At 36.5% G+C, this 19,876-nt stretch overlaps 1 protein-coding gene across 1 annotated transcript; it reads left to right on the forward strand.

The window, feature by feature from the left end:
* Nucleotides 1-7,469: 7,469 nt before the first annotated feature.
* Nucleotides 7,470-10,848, forward strand: LOC311095829 (zinc finger protein 503-like). Its single transcript, XM_084134650.1, has 2 exons — nucleotides 7,470-7,898; nucleotides 9,081-10,848. Exons 1-2 carry the CDS (start codon nucleotides 7,671-7,673, stop codon nucleotides 10,308-10,310), a joined length of 1,458 nt encoding a protein of 485 aa, XP_083990776.1. The 5' UTR covers nucleotides 7,470-7,670; the 3' UTR covers nucleotides 10,311-10,848.
* Nucleotides 10,849-19,876: the final 9,028 nt, after the last annotated feature.

A 19,876-nucleotide genomic window follows, 5' to 3' on the forward strand; every position in this document is an offset into this window, starting at 1 on the left:
GAACGTCTTCATTTAGTATGCAGAGAGTCAACTGTAAACTAACATGAACTAAATCGTTCATTCTGATTATTAAAATTCTAATATATTTCAAATTAAATTTCAGTTTTGCATATTTCATTGAGTGAGTGAGTGTAGGCGTTTTAAAGTTCTGCGTTACAGTGATTTTACTTAATAAAATGGTGTAAAATGGGATTTAAAGCTAAAACCTTCCCTTACTTGCTAAATATTTCATTTTTAGTTTACATCATAAGTTTTCCTCGCTTTTATATCAAAAAACATTTTACCCCATTTAAACACATAGGCTATTTTCACTTTAGTCTCAATGATCTACAGTAGCTGAAAATGATTTTTTTAAAAATGCTGTTGCCAAAGAAAGACATTATAAAAATATCAATGGTCGATTATAGAAATGGACGTCCCACATTTCAGTTAAGAAGCCAATCGCAACATGCATGCATTAACTGAAAAATAGTTTCTAGTGTAATCTGAGCCAAAGAAGCAACATTTATGAAACCATTATTTACCATTTTTATTTGTGTTTGTATTTAAACCAAATCTTATCAAACGGTTTTTGTAGATTTTACACAAATGACCCGTCCATGTCGGTCCATGTACGTCTATTCTGCTAAAACAAGATGGCCGCCGACCGGACTGACTTGCCTTGAAGAAACTTTGTGCCGAATGATCCTCATAAGACTATTAGTAAAAGTGAAGGGCCTTCCGAATATGAGAATGTTTCAAAGAGTTCTTATGACAATAATATGGCAGATGTCAGGCTGCACGTTGCAGGAATTAGTTCCAGTGTTGGCGGAGATTGGCAGAGTCGTCAGATGTATTCAGAGGCAGAACTAAAGTCTGCCAGTTCGTGGACGCGCACCTGCTGATAACAGTGATGTCCGTCTGTAATCCCTCAGTCTTATATTCCTCACGAGTCTCTAAAGTCCACAGCTTTAACTAATTAATAAGACACCCAAACCCTCTTCTTCTGTCTATAGTCACAGCTCTCAGACCGAGTCGAGCACTTGTGAGAGTTTGAGACGTTACTTAGGGACTGATCGGGTTAACGTCGTCAGAGAAATGAAGAAGAGGAGCGTGATGGAGGGAACGGGACACGTTATCATCGACGGCTTCTTTAAAACTGAGGAACACTTGAGACACACCTGCTATAGAGATGAATGTTGCAGTCAGAAACGCGCCTTCTCAAAGTCATCTTCAGCCGTAGATCACTGGCAGCTCTGCTGGCGGGTAATGGATCCTGTCAGAGTTTAAGACTCGAGCTTAAAGGAGAAGTTCACGCAATAATGAAAATTGTCTCATTTACTCGTTCCAAACCTGTGTGGCTTTCTGTCATCTAGACACTTGGGGGGGGGGGCTTACTGTTTTCACATATTGCTAGTGAATTTCACTCATAATTACCAAGAAACTGCAAGTAAAGTCCCCCTGTGTTGAAAATCCAGCTTTTAATGTTGTTTATGTGTCTATGTGGTGTTTTTAATACACTTTAAGACAAAGCATGTGTAAATTCATAAGTCGACTCCATTGCTGAGTATTTCCTCCTTAAAACTGCAGTGAACCAAAGACAGTCTCAAAAACACGCTTTGAAATCGCTGGTGTTTCTGACGTCACAAACGACCTTGTAACCAATCAGATCAACGTGTGATCATCAACCAGTGGATCTCTGAGCTGAGCGAGTGAGTGGAGGCGGGGCTCATTTGCATATTCATAGAACCTCGCATACTAAATGAGGCGAGGGTGTCGAGTTACATTCAAGATATTTTAAGGCATGAAGATTTTTTTTTTTTTCAAGGAAACAACTTTTAAAAAGGTAATTTAACTTAAAAACAATTAGCAGTTTCCTGGAATGGTGTCTTGCTGTTTGTGCGTTAATATTTCACCCATATTATTAACAGGGTTCCCACTCCATGTGAAGCCTTTGTAGAGTAACACTTTATTTTACAGTGTCCTTGTTACATATGTTACATGTACTTACCATAGTAGTAACAGTAAATTATGCATAATTACATGCAACTAACCCTCAACCAAATCCTAACCCTATAGTAGGCCTATACATGTAGTTAATTAATATTACTCAGTACTTATATATATAATTACACTGTAACAATGACACCTAAGATCTAATAACCTGCTTAGCACATCAAGTCAATCCGCAGCAACTAAAACAGCATGTAAAGTCTAAACTAAACCAGTCTAACAAGCACTTGCACACAATGGAGATCACCATGGATTAAAGTGAGACGTTCCTGACCTTTGCATCTGTTGATGCCAGCACTATAAGAGAGCAAACAGGATTCTGTCCGATACTGGCGAGAGATGACAGCAGTCATGTGACAAGGTTAAAACTCCTCTTAAGAGCTCCGGCATCTTGACAGCTTGAGAACGGATGTATAAAATGACAGCTTAGAAGCCACGAATGCATCCTTTCAGCAGTCTAATCCTGTCTCTGTCAGGGCTAATGGTTCAGTCTGTCGATCTGTGCCAATATTACAGCCTGTCACTCGCCGATGACAAGCGCTGGTAAACGCCTGTAATGATACAGCCAAACCAAAAAACTATTTGGACAATTAAACGTGTGTGAATGTCATTGCATTAGATAACAAAATATCAGAATCAATCGTCATCTGCCGTATGGCTTTTCTCAGAACAAAATATCAAACATTCAGACATATGAAGCCTATAAGTCTGAATACTTATTTCTAATTTTGTGTCCAATTTAGATATTTAAAATAAATCAGTAAATAAATTATATATATATATATATATATATATATGAAGAGTTCAGATGCAAAAGCCAATAAGTGCCATCTGAAATTTTCTTCTAGAATGATAATGGCAATGAAAATTACCTATTAATTGTCATTTAAGTGAAATTACTGAACTTAAATATACGAGCTTGATAAAAAATCATCATTCTAGAAGAAAATTTCAGATGGCACTCAGAGGCTTTTGCATATATATATATATATATATATATAATTTATTTACTGATTTATTTTAAAGATCTAAATTGGACACAAAATTAGAAATGTGTGTGTGTGTACTGTGTATAATTATTTTGTATATATAAATACACACATATGCATGTATATATTTAAGAAATATTTGCATTTATATACTGTATATCTATTTATACATAATTTATATTATATATAAATATAATATTTTATATATAAATAACCATTTTTTTCTTAAATATATACATGCATGTGTGTGTATTTATATATACAAAATATTTATGCACAGTACACACATAATATTATATTATGTAAACACATTTATTTTGGATGTGATTAATCATTGTATATATATATATATATATATATAAAAATGTAAAGGGTTGCATTGTTTTCTATTAGCATTTATGTATATATATATATATATATATATATATATATATATATATATATATATATATATATATATACAGAGTGAGGAAAATAAGTATTTGAACACCCTGCTATTTTGCAAGTTCTCCCACTTGGAAATCATGGAGGGGTCTGAAATTGTCATCGTAGGTGCATGTCCACTGTGAGAGACATAATCTAAAAAAAAAATCCAGAAATCACAATATATGATTTTTTAACTATTTATTTGTATGATACAGCTGCAAATAAGTATTTGAACACCTGTCTATCAGCTAGAATTCTGCCCCTCAAAGACCTGTTAGTCTGCCTTTAAAATGTCCACCTCCACTCCATTTATTATCCTAAATTAGATGCACCTGTTTGAGGTCGTTAGCTGCATAAAGACACCTGTCCACCCCATACAATCGGTAAGAATCCAACTACTAACATGGCCAAGACCAAAGAGCTGTCCAAAGACACTAGAGACAAAATTGTACACCTCCACAAGGCTGGAAAGGGCTACGGGGAAATTGCCAAGCAGCTTGGTGAAAAAAGGTCCACTGTTGGAGCAATCATTAGAAAATGGAAGAAGCTAAACATGACTGTCAATCTCCCTCGGACTGGGGCTCCATGCAAGATCTCACCTCGTGGGGTCTCAATGATCCTAAGAAAGGTGAGAAATCAGCCCAGAACTACACGGGAGGAGCTGGTCAATGACCTGAAAAGAGCTGGGACCACCGTTTCCAAGGTTACTGTTGGTAATATACTAAGACGTCATGGTTTGAAATCATGCATGGCACGGAAGGTTCCCCTGCTTAAACCAGCACATGTCAAGGCCCGTCTTAAGTTTGCCAATGACCATTTGGATGATCCAGAGGAGTCATGGGAGAAAGTCATGTGGTCAGATGAGACCAAAATAGAACTTTTTGGTCATAATTCCACTAAACGTGTTTGGAGGAAGAAGAATGATGAGTACCATCCCAAGAACACCATCCCTACTGTGAAGCATGGGGGTGGTAGCATCATGCTTTGGGGGTGTTTTTCTGCACATGGGACAGGGCGACTGCACTGTATTAAGGAGAGGATGACCGGGGCCATGTATTGCGAGATTTTGGGGAACAACCTCCTTCCCTCAGTTAGAGCATTGAAGATGGGTCGAGGCTGGGTCTTCCAACATGACAATGACCCGAAGCACACAGCCAGGATAACCAAGGAGTGGCTCTGTAAGAAGCATATCAAGGTTCTGGCGTGGCCTAGCCAGTCTCCAGACCTAAACCCAATAGAGAATCTTTGGAGGAAGCTCAAACTCCGTGTTTCTCAGCGACAGCCCAGAAACCTGACTGATCTAGAGAAGATCTGTGTGGAGGAGTGGGCCAAAATCCCTCCTGCAGTGTGTGCAAACCTGGTGAAAAACTACAGGAAACGTTTGACCTCTGTAATTGCAAACAAAGGCTACTGTACCAAATATTAACATTGATTTCCTCAGGTGTTCAAATACTTATTTGCAGCTGTATCATACAAATAAATAGTTAAAAAATCATACATTGTGATTTCTGGATTTTTTTTTTTAGATTATGTCTCTCACAGTGGACATGCACCTACGATGACAATTTCAGACCCCTCCATGATTTCTAAGTGGGAGAACTTGCAAAATAGCATGGTGTTCAAATACTTATTTTCCTCACTGTATATATATATATATATATATATATATATATATATATATATATATATATATATATATATATATATATAAAATAAAAATGTAAAAGGTTGCATTGTTTTCTATTAGCATTTATATATATATATACAGTATATATATATAAATAAAATAAAAATGTAAAAGGTTGCATTGTTTTCTATTAGCATTTACACCACTACACTTTGCTAATGTGAAAATCTTGAATGTGCATTTGTTTGTCGAGATGAACCCGGCCCTTAGCACAGGAATGCCTGCATGTTTTCAGGTTAGTATTACAAGTAAAGAATGATGAGCAGCGTTTGTGCGCAGGTTTATTTATTGCAGCGCTGCTCGACCACACGCCGTCCAGGGAAACCATCGCCATATGTTTGCATGAGCTCTGCGGGGCTTAATGGCGCTTTCTCTTTCTTTACTACCCCATCAGGTCCTGCTCGTTGCGTCTCTGGCGTGGATTAATGAGCAGAAGATAATGAGCAGAGCAGAAGACGATCCTGCTGTACCACATGAACATCTCTCCAGAGCTCCCTATTCCCAATAAAAGCAATACGCTCAATTACTGGGCTTATCTGTTACTAACTGATCCTCCTCTCTCAACCGGCAATCAAAGGCTTTTCTTTGCCTTGTTTCGCATTCAGATACTTCATGTTTCTGCATCCAGATATGCATTATTAGTTCCATATTATAACTGAGTACAGCTCAAAACATTGAGGAAAGTATTGAAATTTCCATGATAGTGACTTTAATAAAACAAAGCATGCAACTGTAAACACAATCATTCACAGCCGCTATTAATTACCAACATTTCCTCAATCCTCATGAGCCTCCAAACCTTGCCCAGGCCTACATAAATATGCAAAGGAAAATTAATCAAATGAATTTCCAAAGAAACTGCTAAATGTTTTACAACTATTATAAATGCATCAGATCCTATTCACGTTATCTGAATATAATGTGTTAAACATCTGAATATTAATATTCTGTCTTTTATTGAGTGTATGGTAACCTAGTCTCTCTATTGTTATGTGTATCTAAGCAAACAAAGAAGCAAATATTTAATATTGATTAATATTATAGTAATATTTTCTAGCCAGAAGATCAAACAAGTTTGAAGGCTCATTGAAAATAAAACTGTACCTTGGTATCACTGTTTAGTCCTACAGGCAGCAGCGTGTAATTATATTTGCATGCGTGGAGTTTTCCATAAATATGCCAAAAGGGTGTGAAATATCGAGGAGGCGTTCAAAACTTTCTACTTAAATGTGGTGAAATATGGCCCGTCTGAAATGTGTTCCCATTACGGAGTAACGCCCGTGTGCTGGGCGTCATCCATCACCCACACAATAAAGGGGGAGTTTCTGGCCCTAATAACTCACCGGCAGAACCGAGAGCTGACAGCCTCCACTGAACACAGCAACACACACTCACACACACTCATCAATCAGAGCTAGTGTTACACAGCCTTCATTAATAACAATCAACACCGGATTACTAAACTATTCATATTCACAGATAGACAGAGAGATAAACACTGGATTAGTAAAATATTTAGATGATAGATAGATAGATAGATAGATAGAGATAGAACGATAGATAGATAGATATTAGAACGATAGATAGATAGATAGATAGATAGATAGATAGATAGATAGATAGATAGATAGATAGATAGATAGATAGATAGATAGAACGATAGATAGATAGAGATAGAACGATAGAGCGATATATAGATAGATAGATAGATAGATAGATAGATAGATAGATAGATAGATAGATAGATAGAACGATAGATAGAACGATAGATAGATAGATAGATAGATAGATAGATAGATAGATAGATAGATAGATAGATAGATAGATAGATAATTACAACACTCCGCAATACCATATTTTTCGTTTTAATCACCAGATATGACAATTATGATTACTTCTCCAATTCATTTTTCTATGCTTTTGGTTTATAGTTTTTGTAAATATTTGTTGGACGTGTCATTAGAGAATAATGTTTTTATTGGGGCCAGTTAAACTGGTGCATAACTCTCTATATTACACAAGTTTGTAGTTTACAGATGCAGACATTTCTAATACCAGTGGGAGATGACCTGTGAAGAAGCCATCACTCATGTTTAAGTACAAAAATAAAATCACACCAGATGTATTATCAAACCTGGTGTGCTTTTGTATTAACATTAAAAGAACAGAGCCTATAAATTATAATACTGGATTTGTTTTATTACAAGATAGGATTTATATATTGATGTGAGATTGTTTTCACCTCCTCAATATGGCCAAAACAAACGCCCACAACGGTGACGTCACACACCCATTGGACCTGTCAATCACCTCACGCAGCGCTGTGATTGGACGGCAGTGAAGGCTTTAATCTCGGGTGCGCGTGAACGCGAGGTATGTGTGAGCTGAGCTCAATGCGAGTGCGCGACGCGGAAGATAAGATGCGCTCCGAAGTCTCTCTGCACCCTTTCCCCAGCAATAACCTTTAAGGATTATATTGTGTGTTTTTTTTTTAACATTTGGACACATTTGTTTGCCTTCTTGGGAAATACTTTTTTGTCAGATGCGTTTCCAGATTACGCAGAGAGAAGTGGGACATGATCACATTGCCAACGGAGTCTGCTGTGTTTAGTGTGGTGTATCCAGTGTGGGACGAGAACCGAACCCGTGACCCCGTCCAGCACTCAGTGTCTCCCGCAGACCCGCAGCGCCAGGCGAGCCGTTTACCCGTGAAAGTGTTGAAAATGCTGAGCGCGCGCACGGGACACATCCTTCACCCGGACTATCTCCAGCCGCTCCCGTCCACTCCCGTCAGCCCTATCGAGGTAAAGACTGTTTCTTTTACAGTCTGTGGGTAAAGCTGACAGTTTGCGACACGAAACAACACATTTCTTCTTTTGTTTCCTCAATCCAGTCTTTATTTTCAACTCTTTATCTACCGCGTGAATGCGCAAATCCTGAACGCGCAGCCTTTTCGTGTTGGAAAACACTAATATAGGTTATAATTAACCCTTTATACTACGCAGTATTTTTATTTTATTTTTTTTACAGTCTATGAGTAAAGCTGACAGTTTGCGACACGAAACAACACCTTTCTTCATTTTTTTCACTCCAGTCTTTATTTTCAACTCTTAATCTACCGCGTGAATGCGCAAATCCTGAACGCGCAGTGTTTTTTTATTTTTTGATAACGTTTACATGTTTTGAAAACAACTTTTCTTAAAAGTATTAATTTATCTAATTACTTTTTTGTGCACTGATATATTTATACTCTTACAAACTCAAAATAAGCGAGTAATTTTAATCTAATACTGACGATAAAAGCTTATAAGCGCAACAATAGAGAATTGTTTTTATGCATAAATAATTAGGCCTCAATAAACCTCAGCATTTTTGAAATTGCATCACTGCAATTCTATGCGAGTTGCCATACGACAATTCTATACTAATTATGTAAGGCAAAGTTGCTTTGGTGAACATTTAATCAAAGATGCATAAATACTGGAAAGTGTTAAAAAAAAATACTTTCCGTTTCCACTATTTATGCATCTTTTCCAGTCAATTTTGAGTCTTGGATGAAAAATAAAACAAACATCATTAATAGTTTCCTTAAAAACTGACCTTCTACTTCCAACAATGCATTTTTTTCTCTTCATTTTGTTATATAAAGGTAAGGAAAACAATATATGTTTCCATAAGGACACATTTTATTGCATGTAAAGAGGGATATAACAAACCCTCGACACTTGATTTAATGTCTCTGCAGCATTTTAGATTTAAGATTCAAGAGGCTCGAGTCGTGCTCAAAGGCTTTACAGCGCCTGACATAAATCAGCTCTAAACATTTACCTTTTTTAGCCTAGAAAATGTCATGAGCTCGTTAATTAAATGCATGTTTAAGTGGAAAGCATCAGTATTTTCAGTAGTTCAATTCAGTGGTAATGCCAAATGTAAATATGAGTGTTCTTTTGAAACTGTAATATACTTAAATCTCTCTGTTTTCACAGTTGGATGCCAAGAAGAGTCCGCTCGCCCTCCTCGCACAAACATGCTCCCAAATTGGGAAGTCGGATCCCCTTTCCTCGACGAAACTCTCGGCCGTCGCCTCGGACAAGGACAGCAAATCCAGCCCGCTGAAGATCAGCGACATCGGAGCCGAGGACAAATCCAGTTTCAAGCCATACGCCAAATCATCCGAGAGGAAAGACGCGAGCGGAGATAAGACCAGTTTCCGTGTCCCGAGCGCCACCTGTCGACCCGTCACACCGCGAACGGGGAGTCCACACTCCTGCAGCTCCATCTCTCCGCAACCCGGAGATAAATCAGGGGATAAAACAGGGAAAAAGGAAAGCGACGCACGTAAAAGCTCCACTCCGGATACACCGGGAAGAACTGAGAGCAACAGCAGCGAGGCAAAGGATGTTTCCAAACCGGTCACGTCTGAAAGCGTTCCCACGTCCTCGGCCTCGTCCGTCCTCGGATCGGGACTCGTGGCGCCGGTTTCTCCCTACAGAACCGGCCACACCGTATTCCCCATCTCCCCTGCAGGACTGGCGTATCCCGGAGCGTATGCCGGCTACGCTCAGCCCTTCCTGTCCCACGGCGTGTCCCTGGACCCGAGCAAGCCCAGCGGAGGCAGTCAGATGATGAATCTCAGTGGTAAAACAGGGTCCAGTCCGCTCGCCGGAGCCTCTCCCCCATCCATCATGTGCCGAGACCCGTTCTGCCTGAGCTACCACTGCGCTAGCCATCTCTCATCCGGCGCCTCGCACGACAGCAAGCCCGGATACCCGCTCATGTATCCCATGCACCCGCTATCAACCGCTACGCATTCGTTCCCCGGACACCCGTTGTATCCGTACGGCTTTTTGATCCCGAACGAGTCCCAGCACATTTGCAACTGGGTGTCCGTAAACGGGCCGTGCGACAAACGCTTCTCGAGCTCAGAGGAGCTCCTGAGCCACTTGCGGACTCACACTGCATTCGCGGAGAAGCTCGTGTCGGGATATCCCAACTCTTTAACTCTTCCCGCGTGTCACATGCCTGGAGCCCCGCTCGCGCTCAGGACGCCACACCACACGCTCGGGCTCGGCACGCGGTATCACCCGTACGCTAAAAGCCCGTTACAGACGAGCGCCGGGCCGGTGCCGGTTCCTGCGGCCACGGGCCCGTTTTACTCCCCGTACACGCTGTACGGACAGAGACTGACCACTGCGCCTGGACTCGGATATCAGTGAGGGAATGACTTTTGTATGTTTTTGTTCACCTCAGGACTAGTGGACCATTATTTATTAAAGCTAGCTTTAAAGCGAATGAAATAAAAACATTTCAACAAGACTCACATGGCTTTATTTAAACTGTTACAGACATCATAACTTTCGGTAACACTTTATTTTACAGTGTCCTTGTTACACGTTACATGTACTTACCATAGTAATAACAGTAAATTACATGCAACTAACCCTCAACCAAACCCTAACCCTATAGTAAGTACATGTTGTTAATTAATATTACTCAGTGCTTAAATATATAATGACACTGTAACAATGACACCTTAAAGTAAAGTGTAACCTGACTCTCTTATATATATATATATACGAAAGATGAAACAACCCTCGTCTGAAGCCGAGACACACTGTGTAATGTCTTATAGCCAAAATTTGCATGTTTATTTCTAAGTTTACTTGAAAACTTATATTTTAATGTTTGTGGGGGAGAAATGTTTTTACTGTGAAACTCAGGGAAAACGACAGCAATTAAAGAATAACTCGTTCAGTCTGTGCACTAGTTTATTTGTCTTTACAGCACTGCTTTATTTAGACACGAAAAACAAGACTTTTAATGTTGCGTTTGGCGCATGTGCATATATATATATATATATGTGTGTGTGTTTATGAGCCTTGCTTTTTGAATTACTTTTTAAAAGTATTAAATCAGGTAATAAAGAAGAATAGGTCTAAGATATACAATCAATATAATAGGTATGCATTTTATATATACAGGAATAAAAAATAAAAAATTCCTTAAAATGAATCAAAAATGTGCTAATAAGGGATTTATCATCAAAGCTTTTACAAAATGTGGTTACATGATCAAACCTATGAAAGCAATAATGCAAACCTATTGGTAACACTTTATAATATTAGTAAGTCATATTCTTATAAACACTGTACAGTTCATGCACATTCACTTAAGAATATAAAATAGCATATGAATGGGTTTCGTACCAATAATTCATGGACAATCACAGGTTAATGTTCATCATAGAGAAAAAACATCTCTATAATAAATCAAACAAATACTTGACAGAACAATGTGACATTTAATCACTCAGAATGATTCCTGTGTAACGCCTACAAGTCTCTTGATTTAAACATGTCAAACGTTTGGACACACTCTCTCATACAAATATAAAAGTCATCTGAATTATGAATTCACTCTTAAATAGTTTGAATAATATTATACACTAGTGGCCAAAAGTGATATCTGGCCTATCTTCATCCTTTATTTAATGTGTTTTGTAATCATAATGCGTATTGTGCTTGGAGTCAATTGTTTTATTTGTGATCATAACGCAAGGAAAATTGTGCAACATAATTTTTGGCCAGACTGTCATACAAAGAATTTATGAACACGTGCAAAAACAAAAGAGAACCAATGAAATATTAATAACTGATTATGTTGTAGTCAGTGTGTGCTTTTCCCTGTCAGCTTTTTGTTTTTCAATGCATTTTTCTTTTTGCATAGTAAAATAAAACCTGTAGCTGTAGTTTGCCTTTATTGACGAATAATTTTGTCAGATAAATACCTTAACCAAAGTTTAGTGTTTTGTTCTTCCCTCATAATTAAAGTAATTAAAGAATATAAAATATTTTCCTCATATTTTGATGGTTTAATTGAATTTGTAGAGTCATAAAAAACAACAATCCCCTCCGGACATCATTTCTGGCCACTACTGTAGTAGTACTATGCAATATGAACTTATGCATATGAAGTAGACACAACATTGCAATTCATATTCAGGCAAAGCACATGTAATTTATATATTTATATGCATGCTTCATAAATACTAATATTTAAGAAATTGTTCCTAGTGGGAAATGTTGTTTGTTTCACCTTCGCTCTAAAGATATTCTGGAGATGCAGAATCATATTTAAATGAAGAATTAGGATCTGGAAAATCAGCATAAAAGATAATGTTTTTATATATATATATATATATATATATATATATATATATATATATATATATATATATATATATATATATATATATATATATATATATATTGAACCAAATTAGAACAAGACATGTATTTTCAAGAAATGTCTCTTTCCTTTGATTGGAAAAGGCCCAACAACTAAAGCCAGCACAAAAGGCTAAATGGAGTATAAAAATTGCATATATGGGCATTTTTTGCCACACCGCATTTTTTGTTTTTGTGCATTTTTGCAATTTTTTTGGCTCAAACGTTTGCGTTACAATGTGTGCTGCGGCGTGCAAACTTAGAACACAGTTCCTTAAAATATTCATCATGACAGACTCCGAGAGTCACTGGACGACATGCATTTAAAACAGCATGTTTGAGTTACAACCCAAACCCACAGCGTTTTAGGCTCGAACATGCTAACTAACCCACGACTCTCTCAGACTCTTGCTGATCCGACATGAAGCCCTGACCGCCGACCGACCACACGTTCATATATTAGTAACACAAAACAGCAACAATCGCTCATGTGAATCTTTCAGTGCCGTGAACAACAGCTGTCGGCTCTTTGCACCTGGATTCTGCTCAAACCACGACTGGGCATTAACGCTTTCATCTTGTTTTTCCATTAAAATAACTAAATATCCAAGATTGAGAAGTAAAAAATACTAAATGCAGTCTTGAGCCAGAGGAAAACACAATTATGTTTCTTATTCTTAAACGCAAGTGCAACTTCGGACAGTTGGTGGCGCTAGAGGGATCGAATTAGAGACTCTAAAATTGCTGTGAGTTAAATTCAGATTGTCCTCTATCTGTGTGCCAAATTTCACCATTTTCCAGCAAGGATTTCATTTATTTAAGTTTATTGTTTCCAAAAAAAACACTATTTTTTGTAAGATGCATCAAAGCATTAGATTTACGGTTAGAAAAAATAACTTTAAAATCTTTCCTCTCGCCTTGTTTTAAGGATGTTTAGATAACTGAAAAATGACTCAAAGATACTGATGAAGATGATTTGTACACGGAGTAAATCACCAAACATACACAAACAGACAAAACTAAACACTCACAGATATTAGATATCCATAAATAATCTTGTGCCGCACAGATTCTGCACAGATGATCGTTCACTCTGACGGCGTGTTTATAGAGTCATTACAGCTGCGCTTCTGTCGGCTACACACACGCTGTTGCTAAGGTGTTCGGTGCCTGTTGCTAACGCTCTGACAAATGAAGGATCCCAATGGGAGTTTTCTGAGTGATGCCATAGATTTGTTTTGTTTCTTTGGTTTTAGTTCTTAAAAGAATGCATTTTTATAATCTAAAAAAACTTTTTTTTCTGCTTTAAAGGATGTTTAAACCTTGGATGTTCCATGGATGTTAAAGTTTCTTCATGAAACCAAATCAAATCAATGCCAATAAAGATCCTTTATTTTTAACTCTTTCCCCGCCAGCGTTAAAAAAACAAACAAAAAGTTGCCAGCCACGGCCAGCGTCTTTGATCATTTTCACAAAAGTTTCATGGCCCCTCATGTTTCAATATCTGAACATGCAATATATCAAAAGAAAGAACAGAACTTCTGCTTTTAGACAACAAAAAAAACACTGTATAGCTTCATGCATTCTTTTTTACATAAATGCAACATTTTGAGCAAAAAGCTGAGGAAAATCATGTTTTTGTCAAAGACTACATTTGGATCAGATTCAGAGCAGATGAAATCACAGATGTCGTAGATGACACCCCAAAGCTTCACTTTTCACCCAAAGGCAGTTTTGATTTATGCGCTGTTTAATATTGATGATCATATTATTCTATATGCATATGATTACACATGATATCGCTTGTTTCTGCTTCTTTTTCGCCTGTTTTAATCCAGAGATTCTGCACTCTTTTAGATGATGCGTTTAATGTTTAACAGTGAAAACCGGAAAAGGTCTGTCAATGGCGGGGAAAGAGTTAAAATCCCCTGTAGTCAATCATTTTATCCCTTAAAACTCATCTTTGATCACCAAAATTACATATTTAAATGTTTTTTTCTTGAATTTTTTTTTCTTCATGCCTTAAAATATCTTGAATGTAACTCGACACCCTTGCTTCATTTAGTATGCGCGGTTCTATGAATATGCAAATGAGCCCCGCCTCCACTCACTCACTCAGCTCAGAGATCCACTGGTTGGCGATCACACGTTGATCTGATTGGTTACAAGGTAGTTTGTGACGTCAGAAACACCAGCGATTTCAAAGCTGTTTTTGAGACTGTCTTTGGTTCACTGCAGTTTTAAGCAGAAAATACTCAGCAATGGAGTCGACTTATGAATTTACACATGGTTTGTGTTAAAGCGTATTAAAAACACCACATAGACACATAAACAACACTTGATTTTCACCACAGGGGGACTTTAAGAGTGTCTGAAAATCGCACAGCTCATGATCTGACGTCTGTAGCTTTAACTGAGAGTAGCATCAGATGTTTTGTAGAACAGTAACATGAAATATGAGCAAAAGTAATATTAGTGATGCTTGACTCATCAGAACAGTCTGGAAAGACTTTTGGTTGAAGCGAGGAAACGTGCAAAGTTACACAGTTGTTTTAAAGCCACTGAAGCTTTACGCGCAGGAGATTAATGACGGAGACTGAAAATTAGCCACAGATTGGATACAAATACACCGTGCATCGCAAACACACACACACACACACACCAACACATTTAAACACGTGCACACATGGAAACTCTTACCTCTAAACACATGTGCAGTGAGTAAGATAAATGACATCTCAACAAGCACTCCACACACACACGCAGGCCTCCACCACAGACACACACACACACACACACACACACACACCGTAATTTCCAGGGTATTTAAGAGCAGCGAGTCGTGCCAGTTCGTGCTTCGGGTCGAAACTGCAGCCCAAACTCTCCAAACTGAGGTGTTTAAATCAGGTTTGGCATCGACATCGAAGAGTTTCTCAGGCCTGTTTTCAACAGTCCCTCACACACACACACACACACACACACAGTCAGTCGATGCAGGGAAACACCGGAGAAACAGATGTCCGTTCTCGAGCCCAGATTGATGCGCTGTCTTTCTGAAACGGTTGCATGTGTGTGTGTGTGTGTGTGTGAGTGTGTGTTACCAGAACACTCGACACATTCCTCTCAGACTGAACGCAATGATTTCATAGCTCGTTACACTTCATCTCAGATTCATTTCAAGTCAACACTATAGCAAAACTGATCCTTTTTACTCTTTATTCATGCTATGCTCACCAAGGCTGCATTTATTTGATCAAAAATACTGTAAAAATTGTGAAATATTATTACAATTCAAAGTAGCTGTTTTCTATGTGAATATATAGTAAAGTGTAATTTATTCCTGTGATCAAAGCTGAACTTTCAGCATCATTACTCCAGTCTTCAGTGTCACATGATCCTTCAGAAATCATTGAAAATGTTGAAAACAGTTGTGCTTATTTTTTTATTTTATTTTTTATTCAGGATTCTTTGATAAATAAAAAGTTCAAAAGAACAGCACTTATTTGAAATAGAAATAGTTTGTAATTTTATTAATGCCTTTATTGTCACTTTTGAATAAAAATATTAATTTATTAAAAAAAAAAAAAGTTTGGTTACACTTTATTTTAGGGTGTCCTAAATGCATTAAAAGTACAGAATAATAACATGTACTTACTACATAATATAGTAACAATATAGTTTGGCACATGTAATTATGCATAATTTACTGTTATTTCTAAAGCACATGTAATATGTAACAAGGACACTAATAAAGTGTTACCAAATGTTTTTTGAATAATTCTGAAACTGTGACTTATGCTTGAACCCATAACAGAGAAACACTGTCTTCATTGTTAATGCTTCACACAAAGAAGAAAAAGAGACACATTAAAGTGAAGAAACCTCGTCAGAGAACATGTTTGCTCCATCAGGACTAATCAGGAATGCGGTTCCTAAAGTTTTCCAAATATTGAGAGTAAATGTTCCGTTGCTGGTGTTCCACTCACTTCAGGAGGAACACCGAGATATTAGAGACACTGCAAACATGTGGGAATACAGGAGACCGACCGCAAGCCTTCATCTGATCTCTGCTGGCAATAACACGGCAGTGACAGCCCATGAATCTTCTGCATCGCTGCTTTCCACATAAACACAAAATATGGCATCATAAAAACAAATATAGCAGAGCGCTGCCACATCTGACCTCTGCTCTAAATACCACAAATATTGTTTCAGGGGTGAAATCACTCGTTTATGAGCACATGATGTGAACACCAGTAAAAGTTACATTTCAATCAGAAACCTCAGACATGCTTGAACTCAAAAACATTACAGGATGATATTTGGCTGACCTGTATACGTCATAATTCAGTCGTATGATCATAGATACGTCTAAAAGAAGTGCTAGAAAAATAGTTTCCACAAGTTTTTCATCAAAAGAGGCCATGAATTTAATAAAGCTTAGTCTGCCATAAACAAGTGGTTATTGTTAACTAGTAAAAATAAAATTATTACACATATTTTTTTGTTAATCTAAGTAAAGCTGAATAAAATATTAGAAAAAAAAATATCTGATGAAAACTAACTGAAATAAAAAAATATTTAAAGTAATTACTAAATTTAAGTGATTACTTAAAGTGAAATAAAAATAAAAGAAAGCCAAATAGAAATATTTAAAACAAACAAAAACTATTCAAAATTAAAAACGCACATAATAAAATCGCTAAAACTTAAACTAAAATGAAACTGAAAATATAAAATTAATAATAATAATAATATAAATAATAATACTGAAAATAACACTGCAATTAGTCATAATTGAGATAAAAAGTCAATAATCCTTAGATGAAATTAGGACTTGTCATAATTATGAGATAAAAAGCCAAAATTATGATATACTAAATTGAAATTATGACATAAATTGATATTATTAAGACAATTTTGACTGTTAATTAATTTTTTTTGTCAATTTTGACTTTTATCTTATAACTATGACTGTCGTTATTTCGACTGTCATAATTTTGACTTTTTATTCTCATAATTGAGCATTTTTGTCCATTTCAATTTAGTAGGTATAATTTTGACTTTTATCATTATTTTTACTTTTTAGTCCCATCCCTTTTTTAATCCTCATTTATTTATTCTCATAATCTTTTTATGTCATAATTATGAGATAAAAAGTCAAAATTTTGACATACCAAGTTGAAATTATGACCAAAAAAATAATAATCAAGAATATGACAAAATCTAAATTATTACGTCAATTTCAACTGTCAATATAAAATTGTCAATTTTGACTTTTTATCTTATAATTATGACTGTCAATTTCGAATTTCATAATGTTTGTCAATTTCAATTTAGTAGGTAAAATTTTGACTTTTTAGTCTCACCATTTATTCTCATCATATTTTTATGTCATAATTATAAGATAAAAAGCCAAAATTTTGATATACTAAATTGAAATTATGACCAAAAAAAATCAAGATTATGACATAAATCTAAATTATTCGTCAATTTCAACTGTCAATTTCAACTTTTTATCTTATAATTATGACTGTCAATTTCGAATTTCATAATGTTTGTCAATTTCGAATTTCATAATGTTTGTCAATTTCAATTGTTGTTCATTTATTCTCATCATCTTTTCATGTCGTAATTATGACTTAACATGTCACGATTTCAACTCTTCATCTCTTGATTATGCTTTTGTTCTGATCTGCCGGGTTAAAGACGGCTCTGGCTGATCTGAGATCAGATCTGATGGTTCTTCTGCTGCCAAACTCTTAACGCCTCTCCTCAATGTGGCCTTTATACGGGCTGAACCCTCTCGACTCCAACCGCTCAATTACAAATACCAGCCTTCAAGATGTTGCCCAATTATCGCTTTCATTGGGCTGATGGATGCCAGCTGGGCTCTCCGGCTCTGGACTCGGGTTCGGCCCATAAGTCACTCTGACAAGCGTCTCTGAAGTCAATCCAGAGGAAAAGTCCATAAAAATGTTCAAGCGTTAAAATGCAGCGCCATCAGGCATGAGTGCCGTCACGCACTTTATAAGAGGAACCCGAGATGAGACCGATCACGAGATCTTCCCATCATGCTCTCTGTCTTCAGACTTCACAGGGAACGTGATGCGAGTGTGTGTCGGGGAGATTGAGAGTGTGTGTTACCTGCTTCCTGACGTGTTCATGAAGACTGACTGACAGGATCATCACTGCAGAAGTAAAGATATGAGATTATTACACAATTATGGATTCTGGCCTGAGATAAAACTAAAGCCTCTCTTCTGCTCACCAAAGCTGCATTTATTTGATCAGATACTGTATAAAATACAGTTTTGAAATATTATTACAATGTAAAAACAGCTGTTTTCTATGTGAATATTTTGAAGCTGTAATTTATTCCTGTGATCAAAGCTGAATTTTCAGCATCATTACTCCAGTCTTCATGATCCTTCAGACTTAAATCGAAATTATGACTTAAAAAGTAAAGTTTGACATACTAAATTGAAATTTTGACTTTGAAATGGAAATTAATACGTCAATTAGATGTATATTTCGACTTGTCATAATTTTGACTTTTATTCTCATTACTTTGAATTTTTATGTCATAATTATTGATTCTGGCCTTAGATAAAACTACCAAAGCCTCTCTTCTGCTCACCAAAGCTGCATTTATTTAATAAAAAAATACAGTAAAAAATCTGAAATATTATTACAATTTAAAATATCTGTTTTCTATGTGAATATATAATAAAGTGTAATTTATTCCTGTGATCAAAGCTGTATTTTCAGCATCATTACTCCAGTCTTCAGTGTCACATGATCCTTCAGAAATCAGTATAATATGATGATTTGATGCTCAAGAAACATTTATGATTATGATCAACATTGTGCTGGTTAATATTTTTGTGGAAACCGTGATACTTTTTTTAATCAATGAAGAGAAAAAAGAAAAATCAATAGAACAGTGTTTTTTTTTTAACAGGATCTTATGTAACATTAAAAACAACAGTTTTAATCACTTGAATGCATCCTTGCTGTATCAGAGTCTTAATTTCTTTAAAATATTTTTTTTTTACTGACCCCAAACTTTTCCACAGTACTGTATACTAAATATGAAAACCATAATGAACTAGTTTTGCATTTTCAGATGTAAAGATCAGCGTGTATCAGCAAAAGAATAGTGTTAAGTGTGAGGTGAGTTTAGGTTTAAGGATTTGCTTATGCATCAACACAAGAAAAAAGGTCACGATCACACTACAGTATATACAGTAAATGCTTGAGAATAGCAGAAAGTATTTCAGCCAGATATATTAGAGGAAAGCGCCACATGCTGGTCAATATGACGAACTACAGCCAAATCATTCTGCACAAGTTCACAATATCATCTTTCTTTATAAACTACATTATATCAGTTATAAGAAGCACTTATTGATTAAACTAAAGGTTCTCAAACCCGACAGCAAATAAACTGGTATCCTGAAATGTTTGGACATGCTTTTATAACTCAAATCTCATCAAACAAATATTTGCTACATTCACAAATCGCACAGACTCAAGGTTGCCTACAATGACTA

This window comes from Abramis brama (genome assembly GCF_963993115.1).
Source record: "Abramis brama genome assembly, chromosome: 14".
In the NCBI taxonomy this organism is placed as follows: domain Eukaryota; kingdom Metazoa; phylum Chordata; class Actinopteri; order Cypriniformes; family Leuciscidae; genus Abramis; species Abramis brama.